This window comes from Polypterus senegalus, chromosome 1, assembly GCF_016835505.1.
Source record: "Polypterus senegalus isolate Bchr_013 chromosome 1, ASM1683550v1, whole genome shotgun sequence".
Classification (NCBI taxonomy): Eukaryota; Metazoa; Chordata; class Cladistia; order Polypteriformes; family Polypteridae; genus Polypterus; species Polypterus senegalus.
The window spans coordinates 93740120-93761737 of record NC_053154.1 but is presented as its reverse complement, the minus strand read 5'-3'; the positions used below and the strand labels follow the sequence as shown (position 1 = coordinate 93761737).

General features: G+C 37.0%; 1 protein-coding gene across 1 annotated transcript in view; it reads left to right on the top strand.

Annotated features, from left to right (window-relative positions):
* Positions 1–21618, top strand: part of LOC120529640 (otoancorin-like) — a 149236-nt gene that overhangs the window by 78884 nt on the left and 48734 nt on the right. The window contains exons 10-17 of the mRNA XM_039753623.1: positions 881–1048; positions 3334–3483; positions 4623–4678; positions 8109–8214; positions 9341–9459; positions 18434–18572; positions 20155–20351; positions 20975–21068. Coding sequence (XP_039609557.1) covers positions 881–1048; positions 3334–3483; positions 4623–4678; positions 8109–8214; positions 9341–9459; positions 18434–18572; positions 20155–20351; positions 20975–21068 — 1029 coding nt within the window. The remainder of the gene's footprint in view (positions 1–880; positions 1049–3333; positions 3484–4622; positions 4679–8108; positions 8215–9340; positions 9460–18433; positions 18573–20154; positions 20352–20974; positions 21069–21618) is intronic.

Here is a 21618-nt window from a genome sequence, read left to right as displayed (position 1 = left end):
ACCCAGAAAGTGAGTGAAGCAGCAGCTGGGATAATCACCATGGTACCGTGATGGCCTAATAGAGCAAAACACTGATTTATAGGACAGGAAATTGTCCATTCTCTGTTGGAAGACCTTTTGTACTACAATTTTTTTCTAAAGATTTTATAAATTCCTCTCTCATTGCAGTATTTCTGTTTGGAGTGGTTCCTCAATTCATATATAGAAGTGGCTTACAATTGTCCACTTAGCAGTTATGCCCAAACAAAGCAATCTGTACAAAATATAAAATGTTCAATAATGCAAAGTAAATTATTTAGAATAAACAGAAAAGGTCTGTCTGTGGCCAAATATGAAATTAAAGTGATTTGTCAAACACAACACACAAAGGCAGTAAATGCTGCTTAACAACACTCCTCATTTAAGAATTTAACATAAAGGGAGTAATTCAGGTGTTACTTTACAATGTGTTCTGCCATGAGGATACAGTGCGACAGATGGGTGTTAGTTAAAAATAAATGTTATAAAATCTACCACAGATATACATACAGCAATATCTTTGCATTGTAGCTGAGTGCAGCACCTTAGGGACATTTGACATTTTTGACCCAGCGTCAATAGAAAGGTCATCTGGTTAGAAAAGCAGTGCTGGAACACTGATACCAATGTGTCAACTGGCTGACAGTTAAAGCATAAAAAAAGACAGGGATGAAGTGAAAATAGTGCCTCATCAAACAGTGCTATGGAGCTGTCTGTTATGACTTCAATCACATATATTATTTTATTTGTGAATGAAAAAACACAAGATCATCACTAGAGCTGTCTACCTCCTGCTCGTTTCTCCTGGTGTGAAGCCTAAGATCTTTTGCTTTTTATATTATAATGATCATTTTCCTTTCAGCTTACTGCCGCTAACCTGACCCAACTTGGGAGTCTGGTCAGTGCTATGAAGTCCAGCACTTTACAGACTTTAAAAGGCAAAGATTTTCTGGATGCTTTCAAAAACAAGGATGTTACAGACTCCATGGAAACCATGCAGCCTGTTCAGAAGAAGTCCATCATTTCTAAGGTAGGAGTGTATTTAAATCTGGTTTATAGTAGACCCCAAGTTAGAGAATCAGGTTACAGATGGAAACCAAGGATATGCATCAATCGATAGATAGATAGATAGATAGACAGATAGATACATAGAACTTTACAGTATATAAATTGAAATACAGTAGATAAATTATATACTTTAATTTAGTTCTGTTTTTCTAACGGCATAGAAACCACAGAGGGTCTTATTAGATGGCTGCATACCAAAAAACATTAGGTTAGTGGTTGTGGATCTGGTTGGAGTGTTTTGCTTTAAGAATTCCAATGGGGTGCACTGCTGGAATGAGGACTGCACTAACAGAAAAATGTTACCAGGACAGGAAAAGCTGGCCAAGTCAAAGGTGACAAAATCCACTGCTGATCAGTGGACTCTGTAAGGCCTATGAAGGTAAGAGTGATAAGACACATTAAAATGGTGTTCAGGCCAGACTAGATGCTGCCACCTGCACATATCCCAATGAGTGTGCCTTCTCTCCCAGTCTGCCTTTCTGGCACAGATCTAAGTATGGATGAATGACATAATCAGAGTTGAGCTAAACCACCATTTGGGGTCCTGTGGCCAGTGGGGGCAGCCAAAATATACAGCTGTTATTTAACTTTACCAATATATTTCCCTTTTATACTCGTGTATAAGTCGGGTTTTGAAACCCGAAAAATCGATCATAAAATCAGACCCTGACTTATACGCCCGTTCAAAAATGTGACACGTAATATTTTTTTTTACATCTTCTTGCCTCCTCCAATCTCGCACCAGTTTCTCAGATACATCGAATTTTGTTGTAGCAGTGCAGTTACCAATTTCTTTTGCCACTTCAATGACATTTAATTTAAAACCAGCTTCCTATTTTTTTTTGATCGAACACTTCATCATAGATAAGGGATACTCTTATGATAAAAGTGTATGAAGGTGTAAGATACAAAAAACACAAAACAGTGCAAACGTTGCTTCAGAAGGAACAATACATAGAAAAAAAAAGACTGATTGATCCATGGTTACTCTCTCAGATGGGCATTAGCATAGCATAATCTCTTGGACCAATAGCGTGAGTTTTCCGCATTTGACTTAAACAACCGGAAATTTGTTTTACCGGAAATTATACTGTAAAATCAAGCCCTGACCTATCTGTGGAGAACTTAAATGAGTATATATACAGTAGCTATTACAAGAAAATGTGGACACAAGAAAAACAAAGGTCAGCATTCAATGCCCTGGCTTCAATTACTTTGAATTTCTGCAATGTGCATTCATCTGTTTTGGAACTCAGAAAATATATTACTTCTAATATCACTAGTACTTTAAAATACTCACTTGCATGCCTTCTGTTGCGCAAATTTCTCAACAATATTTGACACATAAAGTTGTCTGGCACACTCATTTTCGATGTAGAGTACAGCCAAGCCACTAAGTCTGTCTTGTGACGTGGTGCTTTTGAGGTAATTTTTGATTGGTTTTAACTTGGAGGATGATCGTTCATTCGCAGGAACAGTTGCTGGTATTGTCAGCAGTAACATGTAAGCTGTGCAAACGTCACTGAAAGTAGACAACAGTGCACAGTGATCTATCAGCAACAGTTCAGTTTCTCCAAAAACAGTGGACTTGGTTGACAGGATGAATTGAAAACATCCATGAAATGACAACAATCGTGCGCAAAACACCCGTGAAATGTCAGTGCTATAGCGTTCAATGAGAAGATCGGCAGCAGCATACAATTTGTCATCAACCATAGAGGTCAGAGTTGATGGTAACAAGACAGTGAACGTTGAAGCCACTGCATTGAGACTGTGAAACCGCTATTTTAGTTAAGTTATTAAATATTTTTTAAAAATCTATATGGCCCCAAGTGGGCCCCCCAAGTTCATAGGCCCTTGTGCTTAGCACAATCCATTGCTACGCCAGTGAATTATATATATATATATATATATATATATATATATATATATATATATATATATATATATATATATAAAATATGTTATATACATATAATATTATACCATTGAGTTAATTTTTTATGATCTGATATAGGTAGCAACTAAGTCAAGTGGCTTCACAACTTCCTCTTATAGAATAGTATTGGGATTTGTTCAAGCCAGTGATATGAAATGATAACTCAGTTTAAATTGAGTCTTTTTCTATGGCTCACTGCATATTTTTCACATATACTTAAACTGAACATGTTGAAAATAATTTTCTGCTGTGGAATAATAAAGTTTATTTGACCTTGACCTGCCTCATATCTTTAATCTTGCCTGCAGATTTTAAAAGAGAAATCAATCAGTGAGACTCTGAAGGATATGCCAATGGCATTGCTTCCAGAGATATCCACCAAATCTTTAAGGGATGCTAATAAAACAGCTTTCACCTTGGATTTCCTTGATCGTTCCATTCTATGGAATAAAGGCCAGGTAGGTGGGTAAAGTTATAGGGTAGAAAGAAATTAAATGTTCCTCTAAATAGGAAAAAATCACACTTTACATCAGGGTTGGCCAACTCGAATCCTGGAGGGCCACAGTGGCTAAAGGTTTTCTAGCCATTTGCTTTATTAGTGACCAGTTTTTGCTACTAATTAACTTCATTTAATTGATTTGCTGTTTATGTCCCTTTATATCAGGAGTGAGCAACATCAGTCCGGAAGGGCCACAGTGACTGTAGGTTTTTATTCCAACTCAATTGCTTCATGTGAAGTTAGTTATTGCTGATGAAGCATTTACTGCTCAAATGCCATTTTTCTGCTTCATTTAAGTTGTCTTGCTTGTTAAGATTTTGAACTCTTAATTGCTTATGTAGTCTTAAATAGCTTCATTCATGGTTTTTAATTGCTCTTTATTAGCAATAAGATACAAATGACAAAGGAACCATGAGTTCTCCATTTACACCAGTGTGTATTCATCATGCACTATTTGGTTTAATAAAGTACTCAGAATGAAAGAGACGAGAAACTGAAGAACTGAAAATTAGACTGTGTTAGACTTCAAATTATTTGGATGATATCTTGAGAAAGGAAAAAAAAATCTACAATTTAAGAATGACCTGACATTGTAGAGTTAAAACACTAACAAGGCAAGGTAATAAAAAAGATCTGTTATTGGAAAGGATTGTTTTCTTGTTAAGCAACTGGGTTGAAACAAAAACCTGCAGCCGCTGAGGCCTTTCAGGATCGACGTTAGTCACCCCTGCTTTAAGTGGTCTCTTATTACGGTTTACTTACTCCTTAATTACTAATGTAACTGAGCCCATTACTGTGTATTTACAGTATTGGTGACTACAGCTTTCATTCTTATTCCTTAGTTCATTGTGTACTTATTTACAGAATAAGGTATGTAATAAGAAATTACATATTAATAATGTTTACTTACACTGGTAATTAAAAATGAAGTGCACTTTAATAAGAGACGTTTAATGTAAAGTATAACTAAAAACAAATATGAGATCAACTGAAGAGATTTTGAAATAGCCTGGCCACATCAGCTATACTATCAATAATAAAATTCATGTTCCAATACATTTTTTAAATTAATTAATTATTATTATTATTTTTTTACAGGCTTTGGTCATCATAAAAAAACTTGCTAACAATGTGAGCTCCTCTGATGACTTCAAGTACGTATCTAGAACTATACTCACAGCTTCAGATTTACCTTACAAAGTGTACCTACTGTATACAAAATGAGAATAACAGAGCCCAAAGGGTTAAATACAACTTTCTTTATGTATATTACCTGAGAATAATGGAATATAATTCACCAGTAACGGCGCACTGCACGATAACGTGCAGTGAATACACTTGACTTCAGCATTTATAGTTTTCATCCTCTTTCTCTGTACGTTTAGCATTTGTTTGCTCAGAGGTTGATGCGCTTGCTGCTTCCTGAGCAGCTCTTCTTTTCTCCACCCTAGTGGCCCGCTTCGTCTCTTCTTTCGTCTGCATCTTTTCACTTTAAAAGTGATTAAATCAGTGTTTGTGTTGCAATTACTTAGTACGTTTTCCTTAATTTTTCACTTAAGCTGGCTCTTAAGTCTTCAATCTGACTCAAGAATGATTTAAGATATGAAGACGTAGGTTAAATGGCGGCGAAGGTGGTAGAGATGAGATGAGCCCTGCTGGCCGATGCCGAGAGTTGAATCTACAATAAAATAAAATAAAAATAAAAAGAAGAATGACCTTGGAGGTCAATCATCACCCTGAAAGCGTATAGTAGACGTCACGTAGTATATGTGTACCAAATTTCAGGTCAATAGGTCAAACGATTTGCTAGCTGCAGGTGATTTAAAATCCTGGACAGACAAACGAACAACCACAGTAGGGTGTTATATAAGATAAATCAAGAGAAAACTTAAGAGCTTGATAAATGAGGGAAAACATCAGAACAACATAAAATCAAAATTGAGGAAAAATGAAGATTTGGAGTGGAAAATGTTATCTAAACATCAAATATTAACTACTCTGCCAGCATGCCACTCTACATTATATTATACTATACACCGATCAGCTACAAAAGTAAAATCACCTGCTTAATATTGAGTAGGTCCCCCTCATGCCACCAAAACCACTCTGATTTGTCAAGGTATGGACTCCACAAGACCTCTGAAGGTGACCTGTGGTATCTGGCACTAAGATGTTAGCTGCAGATCCCTTAAAGTCTGTAAGTTGTGAGGTGGGGTCTCCGTGGATAGAACTTGCTTTTTCAGCACAATGGCAATTTGGAGACCAAGTCAACACCTTGAGCTCTTAGCTATGTTCCTCAATCTATTCCGGAACAATTTGTGTAGTTTATTCTGGTGAAAGAGACCATCGTCAACAGAGAATACTGTTACCATGTGAGTATTTGGTTTGCAACAATCTTTAGGTTGGTGGTACTTGTCAAAGTAACATCCACATGATGCCAGGACCCAAGTTTCCCTAGCAGAACATTGCCAAGGGCATTACATGGCACCGTTGGCTTGCCTTCTTCCCACAGTGCATCCTGCTGCCATCTCTTCCCCAACAACTCATATCTGGTCGTCCACATGTTCAAAAAGAAAATGTGATTCATCAGACCAGGCCTTTTTTTCCATTTCTTCATGGTCCAGTTCTGATGTTCATGTGCCCCTTGCAGATGCTTTCAGAGGTGGATAGGAGTCAGCATGGGCACTCTGACCAGCCCATGCACTGTCCAATGCACTGTGTGTTCTAAAATCTCTTTGTCATGGCCACCGTTAAGCTTTTCAGCAATTTGTGCTACAGTTGCAATTTTGTTGGATTGGACCATTCAGACTATCCTTCATTCCCCAGGCACATGAATGAGCCTAGAGTGCCTTGAGATTCTGTTGCTGGGACAGCAGTTGTCCTTTCTTTAGAGCACATTTGGTTATACTAACTGCTGCCCACCAGGAACACCCCACAAGACCTGCTATTTCGGAGATGCTCTGACCCAGTCGTCTAGCCATCACAACTTGCCCCTTAATCAAAGTCGTGTAGATGCTTATGCTTGCCATTTTTTCCAGCCTACATATCCCACCCCTTGACATGTTATTCACTTTATCTGTCCTTGGTTTTAATGTTTTGGTTGATCATTGCATAATGACATAACACAATATTCTTAAGCCCGCTTACTGAAAATCATGGTCGCTTATGACAAAATCTTATTCTAGCAGGTATCAACCTACCACAGATCACTAGTACATCTTAGGGCTGTCTTATGCACACATCCCCTTAACTTATCCTTGGATGAAATAATTCATTAATTGGTTAAATTATCCTTCTGTTCAGAATAAATGTTACACTTTGTTATTTAGAAAATCAAACACTATGTTTAAAGACGTCAGCCATCACACACAGTCACTTTTCTCAATGCTTCTTTCTGGTAAATGGCATAGGACCATTGGTCCTTAAACCAGTAAATTCGAGGACATCTTTTCTCCACGTTAATAGGCATTACTGAACTGTCCATGATGAAAACAAATATTACAACAATTGTTGTACTGTTTTATTGAGAGATGTATGTAAGAATTTCATTATACTTTGTGCACTATGTAATATCTACACGTGATAATAAGCATGAACTTAAATCTGACCTTGAAAATGTGCCATATGTGGGAGGAAAGCCAGCATACGCCTGAATAAACTGAACAGGAAAGACAGCTGTATCACATGTCTAACCCTTGACTCCCTGAGGGCAGTGGCATTAAAGAGGATAACTGGAAAATTAGAAAGCATCATGACTAATGCTGCTCCTGCTCTCCATAATGTGTTCATGTGTTAGCCACTGTCTCATTTCACCATGGGGTGCTCTCTGTATATCTTTTCCTATCATGCCTTTTTTCACTCTAGATGGTTATAACAGGCACATATCACATAAGAAGAATATTTCCTTATTAACATCAAAAATTAAATGCACACTGGGTATATTATATTTACAGTTCTGCACTTGTGTATTAGTTTGCACTTCATTTTTACTGTTTTGCAGTTTGTGTACACATTATGTTGGTTTTCTGTCTAGGACAAATGAAATTATTTTTACTGTGCCTTTGGTTAACATCTTTAACACAAGGTCTTACAAGATCAAGATGTACTGTAGTACAAACATATTTTTTACAGTTTGGAGCACAAGCACATGATGTGACTTGCATAGGTTCAAACAGCAAGTGACAGGCAGGTCTTGAAAATGACAACCTCAGGGGCTTAAAGCTTAGTGCCTTAGCCACTACACTACATTATCTGCTAATCTTGCTGTTATGTCATCGTACTCAGCTTGCTTCTCGGTACACTTTTCATGTTCCATTTAATGTTTTGGTAAATGTTCTTTGAATGCTACAGTGTCCTTCTATAGTCACCAATTTGGAATATTGCGCGTTTGCTTACCTCACATGTTCAAAATGAGATCCAGCCTAATGTATGTGTGTTCTGCAAAGCTCCAAGCCCCTATTGTTGTATTATCTATACTGTAAATGAAAATAGTCATTGTTGCAGTGTCTCAAGAAATAAATGTAAAGACCTCACTCTCTTAATGTCATATGTAATTTTCTTCTTTGCTTGTTTATTATTTCATAGGAAACTTAGGGGTGCAGTAAAAGGCTTCACATGTGACCAGATAAGGAATTTATCTTTGGACAGTCTGCGCACTCTGGCCGCCAATGAGAACATCACCCGGGATCAGGTCAGCATGTTACATGTTTGGGGAAAAACAGTGCAAGTTATGATTTAGAGACCAGTGACATGAAATTCTGATCCAAAAACCTTTTCTGTGATGTCCAACTCAAGACATTTTTCAAACACATTTTGTGTAGCTGTATGATATGTTTTTTTGTGCACCTAACCACCCTCCAACACTCCCCCTGGGAGTAAAATCCCAGGTGCCATCCTACGTTCTATTAAGATTGTTTGATTAAGATCTATTAAGGCTCCATTGATTATCACTCCCTTTTTAAAGCAATCCTGTCTAGAGTAGGGTAGCCTAGTCTAGATCTCCATTTAACTGTTTCTTACTATGAGTAGCACAGATGCTCAAAGAAGTTTAATCCTCTCATGTAGGCATATGGGCATATAATGATTTCTATTGCATTATTGCCCATGTTTTTCTTTTGTGTCTAAATGGTTAATAATGGTCTCCATTTAAACATCTGTTTTTGTTTTATTTTGAGTTTCAGTCATCCATTCAATTCTAAAAATCAATATATTGTAAACAGAAAAATCAGAAACCTTCAATGCCGTGCTTTTAACATGCAGTACAAAGCTCTCAATGCAAACCTCCATGGTACCCATTAAAACTAATTTCTGAGTATAAACTTACAAGGAGTCTGTCTGCCTTTTAAGGGACCTCACTGACCTCCTTTTAGTTTCTGCCTCTGCGTGTTGGAATTCTCCCCCATTTTTTTTTCTCAAACACATCTATTTTTAATTATAAGGAAGCCCTGATGATTTATGCAGCCATTTTTTCTTAACCCTGTCTGTTTTTTTTCCCTATTTCTCATTTTTTTTAAACAGAATTCATCTCATTATGAGCTTGGTTTTTTCCAGTTTGTACTGATAATTGTGAGATTTTATTGGATTGTTCTTTGTTAAAAATGCTCTGAGATTATTTGGGTCAGTAAAGAAGTGAGAATCACAGAAGTTTGACTCAGTTTTATAATTTTCTTCAGGTTTTTGGAGGCCTCGTTCCGACTCTGAGCTGCTTAGCACAGAGACACTCTTACCTCTGTGTGCAGTATAATAATAGAGATTCATTCAAAGAATGAGCACATTTAATGTGGGTCTCTTTACTTTATTTGTATATTTGTTTTTAGGTCCGATGTGCCAGCAACTGTTATTTTAAGGCTATAAATCTGACCAATTCCAGTGCCTTTGTCAACATGACACAGGAAAGCATTAAGCAGATTCCACCCAATTTTATACTAATGTTAAGGTGAGTGACCTCATTAATAAACAGCTTAGAATTTTCTTCCAATAAAATTTTTATGAAATTTCATAATAATGTACAGGCAGCATTCTTTTGAGTACACAGCTTCTGAGTGCAGGCATATAATGCTGTGAACAAATTCTTGGGTAAAATATAAGTATAGCTTACATTATAAATGCATAATTAGTACATATAAAAATACAAATTTGTTAAAACAAACAGAAAACAACGTAGAAGCTGATTAACATAAATTGAAACCAACAATATCTGGCCATTAATTCATTTATGAACTATGGCCAGTTGACAATGGAGATTAAAATTGTAAAGGGGAAAGTCAAAGACAGACACAAGTACACTCCTGGAGAGCTCGACCAACTGGCCACCTACCCCCTCCTGGGCATTCTGTAGTAGAGTCTGTGCTTGATCGTTCAGTCTAATGAGAGGATCTTACCGTCTGAAAATTTCAATGCTACCATATCTGAGATGACTTTTCTATACATAGGAGAGTGGCTTAGTAGTAGAGCTGCGGCACCAGGTGCCAAATCCAGATGCAAAGAAGAGACATGTGAATAGAGTAGGGTTAGTAATGGTTTATAAATACAGTATTGCATTGCATATATTTCAGTGCAAATGACTAACAAATAGAAATGCAGCATGTACAGCTAATCAGCAGCTCTAGTAAAGGTATTCTAAACAAACACTGTGAATCTTCAGCCTAGATTTAAAAGCTGAGACTACAGGGAAATATCTTGTAGCGGTCAAGTGCCACTAAGATTCACACCATCAGTGTGACGGTGATTTATTGATTTTAGTGGAGGATTACCAGGGACAACCCCAGCCTTGGAACGACACACACACACACACACACACACTACTACAGAGACCAAATAAAGGAAGCTGAGAACATTAAACAATAAAGAATATAATGAAATTAAATTATCTAAATGCAAACAATAATACCACCCCTGACCCTTTCGGCATTTTTACATTTAACATATAAACACAAACAACACACAGCAAAGTCCATGAAAAAACCAAACCGGATGAAATGAGAAGTGACGAGATTGAGTCCAGCGATCTGTATGTAGAAAGGGAATGGAAAACACAGTCCTACCGGTAGTTGCTGAAAAGATGACAATGGATGGATGGTTCAGGAGTGCTCCACTCTTCCGGGAAAGCCAATGAATCCAAGCACAGTCCTCATTATACAGTATACAGGTAGACAGACGATCCAGACTCCAACAAACAAACACAATCCAGGACACAATGATGATATATGGCAGAATTAACAGCAGGCAGTCCAACAGATAAATGCAACACACAACGTACAACAACAACAACAACTCTCCTTCCTTCCTGACACCTGCCCTCCTTTTAAACCCCTCTGGCCACCTTTGACCCCAACAGCCCATGCAAGGACTGCTGGAAGATGCAGTTCTAACTAATAGTAGCATTGCTACAATCTTATATTAGCAAACAGATTGTTCCACAGCTTTGGGGTCCTGCAACTAAAACCTCCTACTATTATTTTATTAATTCATAGAATCTTAAGTGGGCTGGCATCTTGAGATGTCAATGTGCAAGTACTGTAAGTAGTGATAAGTTCCAATAAGTAAAAAGGGTCTTGGCCATTTAAGGCTTTATGTGTTAAAAGGAGTATCTTGAAATCAGCCTTAAACTTAACTGGGAGCCAGTGTAAGGACTGGAGAGACTGGAGTTACGGCAGCTTGGATGGTATGATGATCCATCACCCAGGCAGTTTTGCTGCCTTATTTTGGGATAAAACAAAAGATCCCCCCAGTTAAGATAAAGACCATCTCTCTTGAAAACCCATGCCCTTTCCAAAAATTATCTCAATTGTTCACAAAGGCCATGTTTTTATTTGCACACCAGGTCTATATCCAGCAGTAGAGGGAGTAAAATCTGCTATAAATCACATCCTCTCTATTTACTGTAATCTTGATAAGGGGCCAGACACAATTAAAATTCCGATATTTTGGTTTAGCTTTGGTGAATAAAGATATGAAGTGAGAAAACTCACTTTCTTCTGTGTCTATAGTCTACTTCTATTTATTTTATATTGTTAAAGTGGTATATATTATTTCTTATATTATGTGTTATATTGTTAAAGTAAACTTTATGTTTATTAAAATCAGGTTCATAGCTCAGATAATTTTCAAATAAAAGAGTCCTGAAATACACACTTTAGTAAATGTATGATTACCATATACTGTAATGCAGCGTTTCTCAACCTTTAAGTATTTGCGACCCAAGTTTTCAAAACAGTTTTAATCGTGCCCCCCCCAAATTTTTTTGAAATGTAGATGCATATTTTATTATACCTTCTTAACTTTTATCGACATTTATTTAACTCTATATTTATTTTTCTAGTATCAGAATGCAGTTTAAGTTAATTTGTTTTGTTTTCAACAGATGTTTTTTTCATATTTTTGATTCTTGTTTTCTTTTTTTCACATCTTCGCGCCCCCCTTTTTGTTACTTCGCACCCCCCTAGGGGGGCCCACGCCACAGGTTGAGAACCACTACTGTAATGCTTACCTTCTGGGTAAGTGACATTTCTATCTGCAGTTCTGTAGTTCAAATTAGAGACATGCTGGATACCAAGAAAACAATCTGCCCACATTATAAATGTGTAATCTAAAGGTAATGACCATTCTTGAGCGTAATAACTGAATGCCAGGTTACCAACATGGTCTTGGCAAACAGCTGGTAAACCACTTGGATCAGCAATGAAAGCAAATTATACTTCTGAAAAAAAATGTGCAGCCTGCAGTAGAGACTGGAGCAGGCCATCACGACAAAATTCTTATACCACAGAACCCATTTTAATGTAACATGGGAATTTTCATTTCATTCATTACTGCTTCTGACATCACACCTCTTTACTTTGTTGTGTTCATGACCAGCATTTTGAGGGAACCATGAGGCTACTGTTAACTTGGTCTGCACAAAATCTAATTAAAGATAAGTTCTAATTATTTTAGAAAATATAGATGCAAATTAAATGTGTTAAACAATTACTGCATCACATCAAATACAATTCAACCACAAACCTACCATTTCTGCCTGGCCTAATTTTTATTTTATTTTGCATTGTTAAATAGATGAGAGGTTAGCTTTGTGTCACAATAAAGATTATATGAGTAGCATTGAGTTCTACAGATTGTCCTACTTGGTGTTACTTCTAAAGGAGTTTGTGTGAAACTTTTATTTCCTGCCTGTCTCATAGCAATAGAACTAAGTAACCTAAGGTGGAAGAGATCCACTCCCATGATTAAATGCATCTTCCTGGGGATAAGCAAAAACAAAGAAAAATAAATAAATACATTTGCCAGTGAAGCACTTACTAGCTGATGTACTTCACCAGATACTCTCTACTACTCCACTTTTGTAGAGTTGTTCTTACTTTTTCTAAGGATCTGATTACCTCCATTCTCAATAACCTGTTATTTATTGACAAGCTGCAATATGTACCAATCCAAGTGCCTGCTCATCTTGAATGCACTTGAAACAGGCTGCCAAATTGGATGAAATCCCAAAGTGGACCTGAAGACTGCCTTATGTCTGAAACACCTGGAAACGTAGGAGACACTGAGAAAAAAAAAACAGGCTGTATAAGGTTTGGACTTGAAACCCTGAAGCTGTGGGTTCAAATCCCGCTACCAACACTGTATAACAATAAGCTAGTCACTTGACCTGGCTGTGCTCCAATTGGAAAACCAAAAGAAATGTATCCAATTGTATCATAAATGTCGCCTTGGATAAAAGCATCAGACAAATAAGTAAATGCAAATGTAAATGCAAACAACTTTTTCTTTAATTGTGAGTGCTTAAGTAGCTCAGTTTCACTTTACTGCAGGAATTATTTGTGCGAAGATGGAGAGAGTGACATACCGGTGGGAAAGTAAAAGCAAAACAAAAAGATTTAAGAGCTCTTCTACCATCCATTGTAATAGGCAATGTTTGTTTGTTGTCAAATAAGATGAACAAATGATCTGCTCTTATAGAGGGGTCATGGCACATACAAGTACAGTGGCCTCTTTGTCTGGTCACTATTCAGGGAGTGGATGTCAAGTTGGTGCACTTCTACAAGTACCTGGGGGTCCACATCAGTGACAGGTTAGACTGGTTTTGTGACACAAAGGAACTAATTAAGAAAGGGCTCTTTTTTTCTTAGGAGATTGTGTTCCTTTAATGTGGGAAGTGACATCCTTCATATCTTCTACAACTCACTAATTGCCAGTGCAATTTTCTGTGTTGTGGTGTGTTGAGCTGGTAACATCACTTCAAGAGAGGCCCAATGAATCAACAAGCTAATTGAAAGGGTAGGCTCAGTTATGGGACACACTCTGGACCACCTGAAGGTAGTAGTGAAGGACAGAATGAAAACTAAACTGAGTACCATTACAAATAATGCTGCACATCCTCTCTCTGACACACTACAATTTAGGATTTTCAACCAGTGCATTATTCAGCAGAATAATTCCTCACAAGGATTCTGACTGCTAAGTCAAAAGTTTTCTTTCTTTTTAATGTTCTTCTTTTTAGTCATTCTGGCTTGTGTTCATACTAGTGTGTGTATAAATTTATTTGTTTATTTATTTATAAAAAAGAGTTCTATCTATCTATCTATCTATCTATCTATCTATCTATCTATCTATCTATCTATCTATCTATCTATTTGAAAACTCTTTTTTTTTCCAAAAATACAGTAGAACATCTGGCTAACGTCTGTTTGAACTTGCACAATGCTAAACATAATAGTATTTGAACTCTCTGCAGTAGGTATAAATCCACAACTCTTTTCCAATTGCCATAACATCATTTTGATCTTCACGTCAGAATCTCAAAAGAAATTGTACAACCCCAAATCAGAAAAAGTTGGGACAGTGTGGAAAATGTGAATAAAAAAATAAAGCAGTAATTTACAAATTTCCCTTAACTTTTATTTCATTGCAGACAGTATGAACACAAAATAATTCATGTTTTTTTTTTGGTCAACATCATTTGATTTGTAAATAAACATCCATTCTTGACATTCAGGCTTGCAACACATTCCAAAAAAAGTTGGGATTTGGGCAATTCAGGGGTAGTAATGAGGTATAATAACTAAATAATGATGTGATTTGAAACTGGTGATGTTAACAGGTGATTGCAATCATGATTCGGTACAAAAGCAGCATCGAGGAAAGGCCTACTCCTTTAGGAGCAAAGATGGGCAGAGGATCGCCAGTTTGCCACCAAGTGCGGGCAAAGATCTTTGAAATGATGAAGAAAAACGTTTCTCAAAGACAGATAGGAAGAGATTTGGGCATTTCTCCCTCTACAGTGTATAACATAGTGAAAAGAATCAGGGAATCTGAAGAAATTACCGTGCGCAAAGGCCAAGGGCGCAAGCCTAAACTGAATGGCCGCGATCTCTGAGCCCTCAGACGGCACTGCATTAAAAACCGTCATTCATCAATAAATGATATAACTGCGTGGGCTCAGGACTACTTCAGGAAGTCACTCTCAAGCACTACAGTATGTAGTTACATTAGGAAATGCCAGCTAAAACTGTACTGTGCCAAAAGGAAGCCATACATAAATAGTGTCCAGAAGCGCCGTCGACTTCTCTGGGCTCGGAGGCATCTGGGATGGTCCATTGTGCAGTGGAAACGTGTATTGTGGTCAGGCGAATCAGGTTTTCACATCTTTTTTGGAAGAAATGGACGCCGTGTGCTGCGGACCAAAGAGGAAAAGGACCATCCAGACTGTTACCAGATACAAGTCCAAAAGCCAGGGTCTGTCATGGTATGGGGTTGTGTCAGTGCCTTCGGCAAAGGTAACTTGCACTTCTGCGATGGCACCATCGATGCTGAGAAGTATATCTCAGTTTTGGAGGAACAAATGCTGCCTTCAAGATGACGTCTTTTCCAGGGACGCCCAAGCTTATTTCAGCAAGACAATGCCAAACCACATACTGCGCGCATAACAAAGGCATGGCTGCGTAAGAAGAGGGTGCGGATGCTTGACTAGCCTGCCTGCAGCCCTGATTTGTCTCCTATAGAGAATGTTTGGCGCATTTTGAAACGAAAAATGCGTCAACGAAGACCCCGTACTGTTGCGCACCTAAAACGTTGTTTGCAGGAAGAATGGGACAAACTAACACCTGCAACACTTAGTCACTTGATTTCTTCAATGCCTAAACGTCTTTTAAGTGTTGTGAAAAGACAGGGGAACTGTACAAAGTGGTAAATGCTCTACTGTCCCAACTTTTATTGAAATGTGTTGCAAGCCTGAATGGCAAGAATGGATATTTATTTACAAATCAAATGATGTTGACAAAAAAAAACAACATGAATTATCTTGTGTTCATACTATCTGCAATGAAATAGAATTTGAGGAGAATTTATAACTTACTTTTTTCTTTTTTTATTCACATTTTCCACACTGTCCCAACTTTTTTTGATTTGGGGTTGTACAATACATGCTTATACAAAGAAACTCACTTCAGTAGTGATTGCAAAGCAAGCCATTAATATAGGCCTTTTAAATCTTTCATATAATTGTAAAGACTTAAATTTCAGCATTTTATTATTATAGATAAGGTACATTTTCAACTATACTGAAGAAACAATTTTGCATATCATCCAGAGGTTAAGTACTCAGCAGCAGTTCCCCACATTAATCGCACACCCATAGAAATGGCACTGAATTTTGTATTGATTTGCATTTGCTTCACTTATTTTTCAGCTGTACTTGTTTAAATCTCTAATCTACAGACTGTGGTATACCAAGTATCTACCTGACCATTTTTTGTGTTTTCAAAAGATGTCTATATTGGCATAATTTAGTACTGCAGAATGATCTCTTTACACATTATTTCTATTATTAATATCCAATTATAAATCATTTTCCTAAACCTACTTCAGATAAACTGGGAAAAGTGTCTATGATAGCAACACAGGGTACAAGATGAGAACCAACCTTAGACATCACATCACTCAACGTACGTAAGCACACAGATGCTCACACGTTCATACTGAGCCATTTGAGACTGTTATTATTATTACATATAATATGATATAATTCTGAGATTCACTTCATCTTATTCACGGTCCCTGAAAGCCAATGCCTATCCCAGCCACAACAGCCAAAAACAAAGCATGGGGTCTCAATCTATCGTAGGGCCCACACAACAATACAAACTCATACTGGGGCAGTTTAGACTAACCATCCATCCATTATCCAACCCGCTATCTCCTAACTACAGGGTCACGGGGGTCTGCTGGAGCCAATCTCTGGAGCTATTATTGTTATTATTTCTGAAGTAATTGTTATTTTCTGGAAATTCCTAACAGTTACATTTTGGCTACAATTTGATTACTACAGCGGTTCTCAACCTGTGGGGCGGGCCCCCCTAGGGGGGCGCGAAGTAACAAAAAGGGGGGCACGAAGATGTGAAAAAAAGAAAACAAGAATCGAAAATATGAAAAATACATCTATTGAAACCAAAACAAATTAACTTAAACTATGTTCTGATACTAGAAAAATAAATATAGAGTTAGATAAATGTCGATAAAAGTTATGTAGGTATAATAAAATATGCATCTATGATATATCATTAATTAAAAAAAAACAAATTGGTATTAGTGGGCTCCTTTCAAAAAAACGTTAGGGGAGCGCGATTAAAACTGTTATGATAATGCGGGTTGCTAATACTTATAGTTTGAGAAACGCTGGATTACTGATATAACTCCACAAGTGTTTCATCCTGGTGTAACAGTAAATCCAATGTAATACCCAGCATACTCTTACATTAACACATGACTGGTTATCAGAAATGCTGTTTCATCCCAACTCTTGGCTCCAGGCTTCAGGCTGGCATTCTTTCTGTAAGGAGTTGGCCTGTTTTCTTCCCTAAACAACAGACATGCTGTCAGGTTAATTACAAGTGTTTTATTGCCAACTGTATGTGTTCTGTTTAAGGCAAAATCCTGCCTTTCTATTAGGTTCTAGGAAACAGGAAAAAGCAGTGTCTCGAACAGGGAAGGGAGGATTATAATAACTTCATGTCCAATGTGTTTTCCTAGCTCATCTGCTTTGCACCATTTGCTGAAGAGTAATTTTTGTCCCTTGTAGTGTTTTTTTTTATTATGTACAATCCATTTATTTAATTCATTTTCTGTTTCGAGCTTTGTTATTTGGTTCTTTAGAAATGTTATGAGGGTCAGCACCATTTTGGCAATTTTTTGCTTACGGTTGTTATGCTGTGGCTATGGAAAGGCAACCAGAAGTCCCAGCACCTGATGTTACTGACACAATGGCATGATGGTCGGCGTCGTGCATTTCCTGAGATTATGGAATTAAAACAAATGTTTTGGTGCAATGAATGAGACTTAGTCTTCCCTGCTTTTGATTATTTGCTCTTTTGTGTGTTTTGATGCAAACATTATGGTTAGAAGGAACTTTCTCTAAAAAAAAAACTTTGTCCTGTTTTACAGCTATGGCTCTTCTCCTGCCCTCTTAATCCCTTAATCTGCTGCTTCCATGTTATGGTAGAACACTTGCCTGTATTAATTAAAATAAAAGATAACACACCCATAGTTATGAATATATTCATATAGTCTTAGTTGATGTTTGCTTTTCTTCCATTTTCCAAAACACTTCTTGTTTTAATTTAAGGGTGCAAATCCAGATGAATTTCAAAGTGTGTCACAGTGTATCTCCAGGTTGTAGTGGGCCATTTTTATAAAGCAACTTAATTTTATTCACAACGTCTGATTACTGTGATGCATGTTGTATATCAGAATTTATGTATCAGATTTATTTATTTAATCAGATTTATCTGTCAGAAAAATGTTGTTACCCTGAATAAAACGTCACTAAATAAACCAATATAAGTGTACTTAAGGTTTGGACACTGAACTGGTATATAATGTAAAAAGCACATGATCCCTTCACATGTCCGTTTCAGGTCTTTCAAGGAGCTGATGAATATTTCCAGTTCTGTCTGCCCTACTCTGATGGCCCTTCTTGCACAAGCTAACCCCAAAATCATACCCAGAAGCTCAGCAAGGCGCACAGAAGCTGCACAATTCATCAAGAATTGTTTGGTAAGGTCCCAAACCCAGTTATGCTTTTTATGCAGATTTGTGCTCCATGTATGGCTGGTGACGGATATAATGTGAGCAAATGTGAGTTTTGTGTAAGGCAAAGTTAAAACAAGATGTAATTTCTAATTCAAGCAGCCTACTTTAAAATTGATATATTTCATTGAGTCTTTATCCTGCTTGAAGTCATACCTTTAGTTATGCTTATCGTCACTTTGTCACATCTTTGATTTGTTTCTAAGTTTCATATACATCAATATGTAATGAGTTAATTAGAGTGGTGTGGGATTTGATGACTGAGGTACAAGTTGTTTTTTGTTCCAGTGAAGAGCTGGCTTCTCTCTTCTTCCTAAATATGTTAGTGTTAGTCTGATTGGTGTCTCAGAATTGGTTAGCCACTGAAAAGTGTAGAAGTGTATATGAGTGTACTTTACAAAGTTGGCCTCAGTCTTGTCTCTAGTTCTTCCAGAATAGGCTTTGGTTTTGGATGATACTATAATGGCCTAAGCTTTTTTTGCAAAATGAATGAACGATTGAAGGCTATCATACCCCAGGATCTAATTTATAAGAAAGCCTGAATGCTCCAAATTTCCAAATAGAGATACAATTAAAAGATATTTAGTGTATGTTCTGCCTGGGGGGTTGCCAACCAGGATCCTGAGCTGTTTCGTATGCTCCCCAACCAGACCTGACCTGTATTACCATACTTTATCCCTGAGAGGGGATCTTTAAAAAAAAACAAAAAACTTTAATTCTCATTATAATAGGTTGGAATTCAAACCCCCTGCTAGAGATCCACGTATGCTTCTTCAGTGCAAGCCTGGGTGGATCTTATATCCTCGGTTTCTGTTCTTTCTGCAACAATATTAAAGTTGTTGTGTCAAGACAATAATTCACTTTCAAGTAATCAGCTTTAAAGTTGGCCTCAAGCATCATAAAGCAGGAAAGTGCACAAAAAAGACTGGCAAATCCAGTTTTTGATTTTGTAGCGCTGTATAATAATTCTATTCAAATTTATTGTGCACATTTGTCTTCTTTTAACCTTACTTCCATATCTTTACAACAGAGTTGACTGATCTTAATGAAATAAGATGTTATTCTGATGTAATAACATACATCAGTATCACATTTAAAAGAGATCTTTTTTCTTCTCTTCCTGCGAAATTATATTTGGCTGATGAGTCAGAAATAATTAAAGCCATAAATGCTTATTCATTTAAACAGGAAAAGCCCATGGCATCTCTGGAATAGCACTTCAGAATTTAAAAGCAGGCATTTAGTGACCTATTCAGTTAAAATGCACAATGCATTTCATTCCTTTTTTCTTGCCTTATTTTGCTTATAGAAGGGTAAAGAGCTTCCTTGGAGAATAACTAATGGAAGAAGCCTTCCTGCTGCTCTTACTGCACACCATTTGATTCATTAATGATTTTGTGGGTCCAGATTGCTTTTTTTTTTCCTGGCTCAGTACTAAATAATGTTCTGCATAGCAGATTCTGAAGCACCATTAAGCAGCTCTGTTGCTAGCAGTATTCAGAATATTAACCCTGCAGCAATTTTCTTTTTTTTTTTTTTGTCTTTTCAGAACATCACAAACACCAAAGATTTAACTTCCAGCCAAGTTGCCGATCTGGGGTTCAGCATCTGCTTTTTTGATTCTAAAGACATTGACAACTTAACCGCCACTTCTTTTCAGGAAGCTATTAGCAGGTTGAAAGAGTGCGGTAAATTTGAAGGCAATTTGAACAAATCTCTTGCCAATAAAATAACAGAAGTGTTTGGGTAAGACCTGTCATTTTGACTTTTTGCTTCTATTTTGTTTGAAATGCTGACACAAGCATGTACTGGAAGATGGATTGCCATTCACTGACCCTGGGTCAGCTTCATAAAGTACATGTTACTGGAAACAACAGTTGCTGTGATGAACAAGGCTGCTCAATGGAGGCTTTTGGCACTTTAATCCATCTCAGGCCAGGGCCCCTCATGTTTGGAGTTTGTCCATGGCTCTGGATGCCTGAAGGGCTGTCTACAACAACAGGTCAATTGAATTCTGTCAGTCTGAGGGCATGTGTGCCTCTGTTTTACCTGCATCACATTAGTGTTCTATATATCAGAGCAGAATAAAGCCCTAAGTACTCACATATGGAAATTAAAGGATAAAGGACCATTTTCCATGAGTGCGACAGATAGACTAATTTAGAAACATGTATCTATCAATCCTTTTTCAGTGTTATAGAGGTCACTGTTTAGTCTTTAATCCAAGTACATCGACCAGGCACTATATGTTTGTTCTACTTGTAAAATCAGAAATAACATGGATAGATTTTTAACAGTCAGTTTATCATAATAGTAGGCATTCATCTACACTGAAAAATATTTAGTCTTATTTTACCATTTGCTAACAGAAAACCCCAAAATTGGACTTCAGATGTCTTGAATCAGCTTCAGTCTTTGCTGTCCGTGTTTGACATCTCCCAACTGCAAAAGCTCAATGGCACAGTAAGTATTACGATTAATTAGCAAAGCATGTTACGAAAGTGAAATCTCACACTGTATTTATTAAATTGTTCAAACATGTGTTTTACCTAAATATATTGAAAATACACAAAAAATTGGTATGGGTATGGTATGTGTGATTATTTTGAACCCCATTGACATAATTGCCAGTGGTTTACAGAGTGTATTGGCACTTCTGTCAATGTGTGGCACATGAAGAAGCAGGGCTGAAAATAATACGTTTGTTCTTCAGTATCTGATGCTGATCATTTATGTTACTTTTAAAGTAATACTTTTTTATATGCTACTTAACCCATGTAGTTCATAGTTTTCTTGCAGAATAGAGATAACAAAGTTTCTGATATAATAACGTGACCAACACTGGACAACACCAAACAATATCAAAATATCAGCTAAAAAAAAAATCTCACATTACTTGGATAATCCCCATGTGAAATCATTCAGTCATATGTTCACAACATATTTTTACAAATACAGGGTGAGCCAAAATGAAGTACCACATTTCTCAAGGTCATTGCGCGAGGTATAGGCA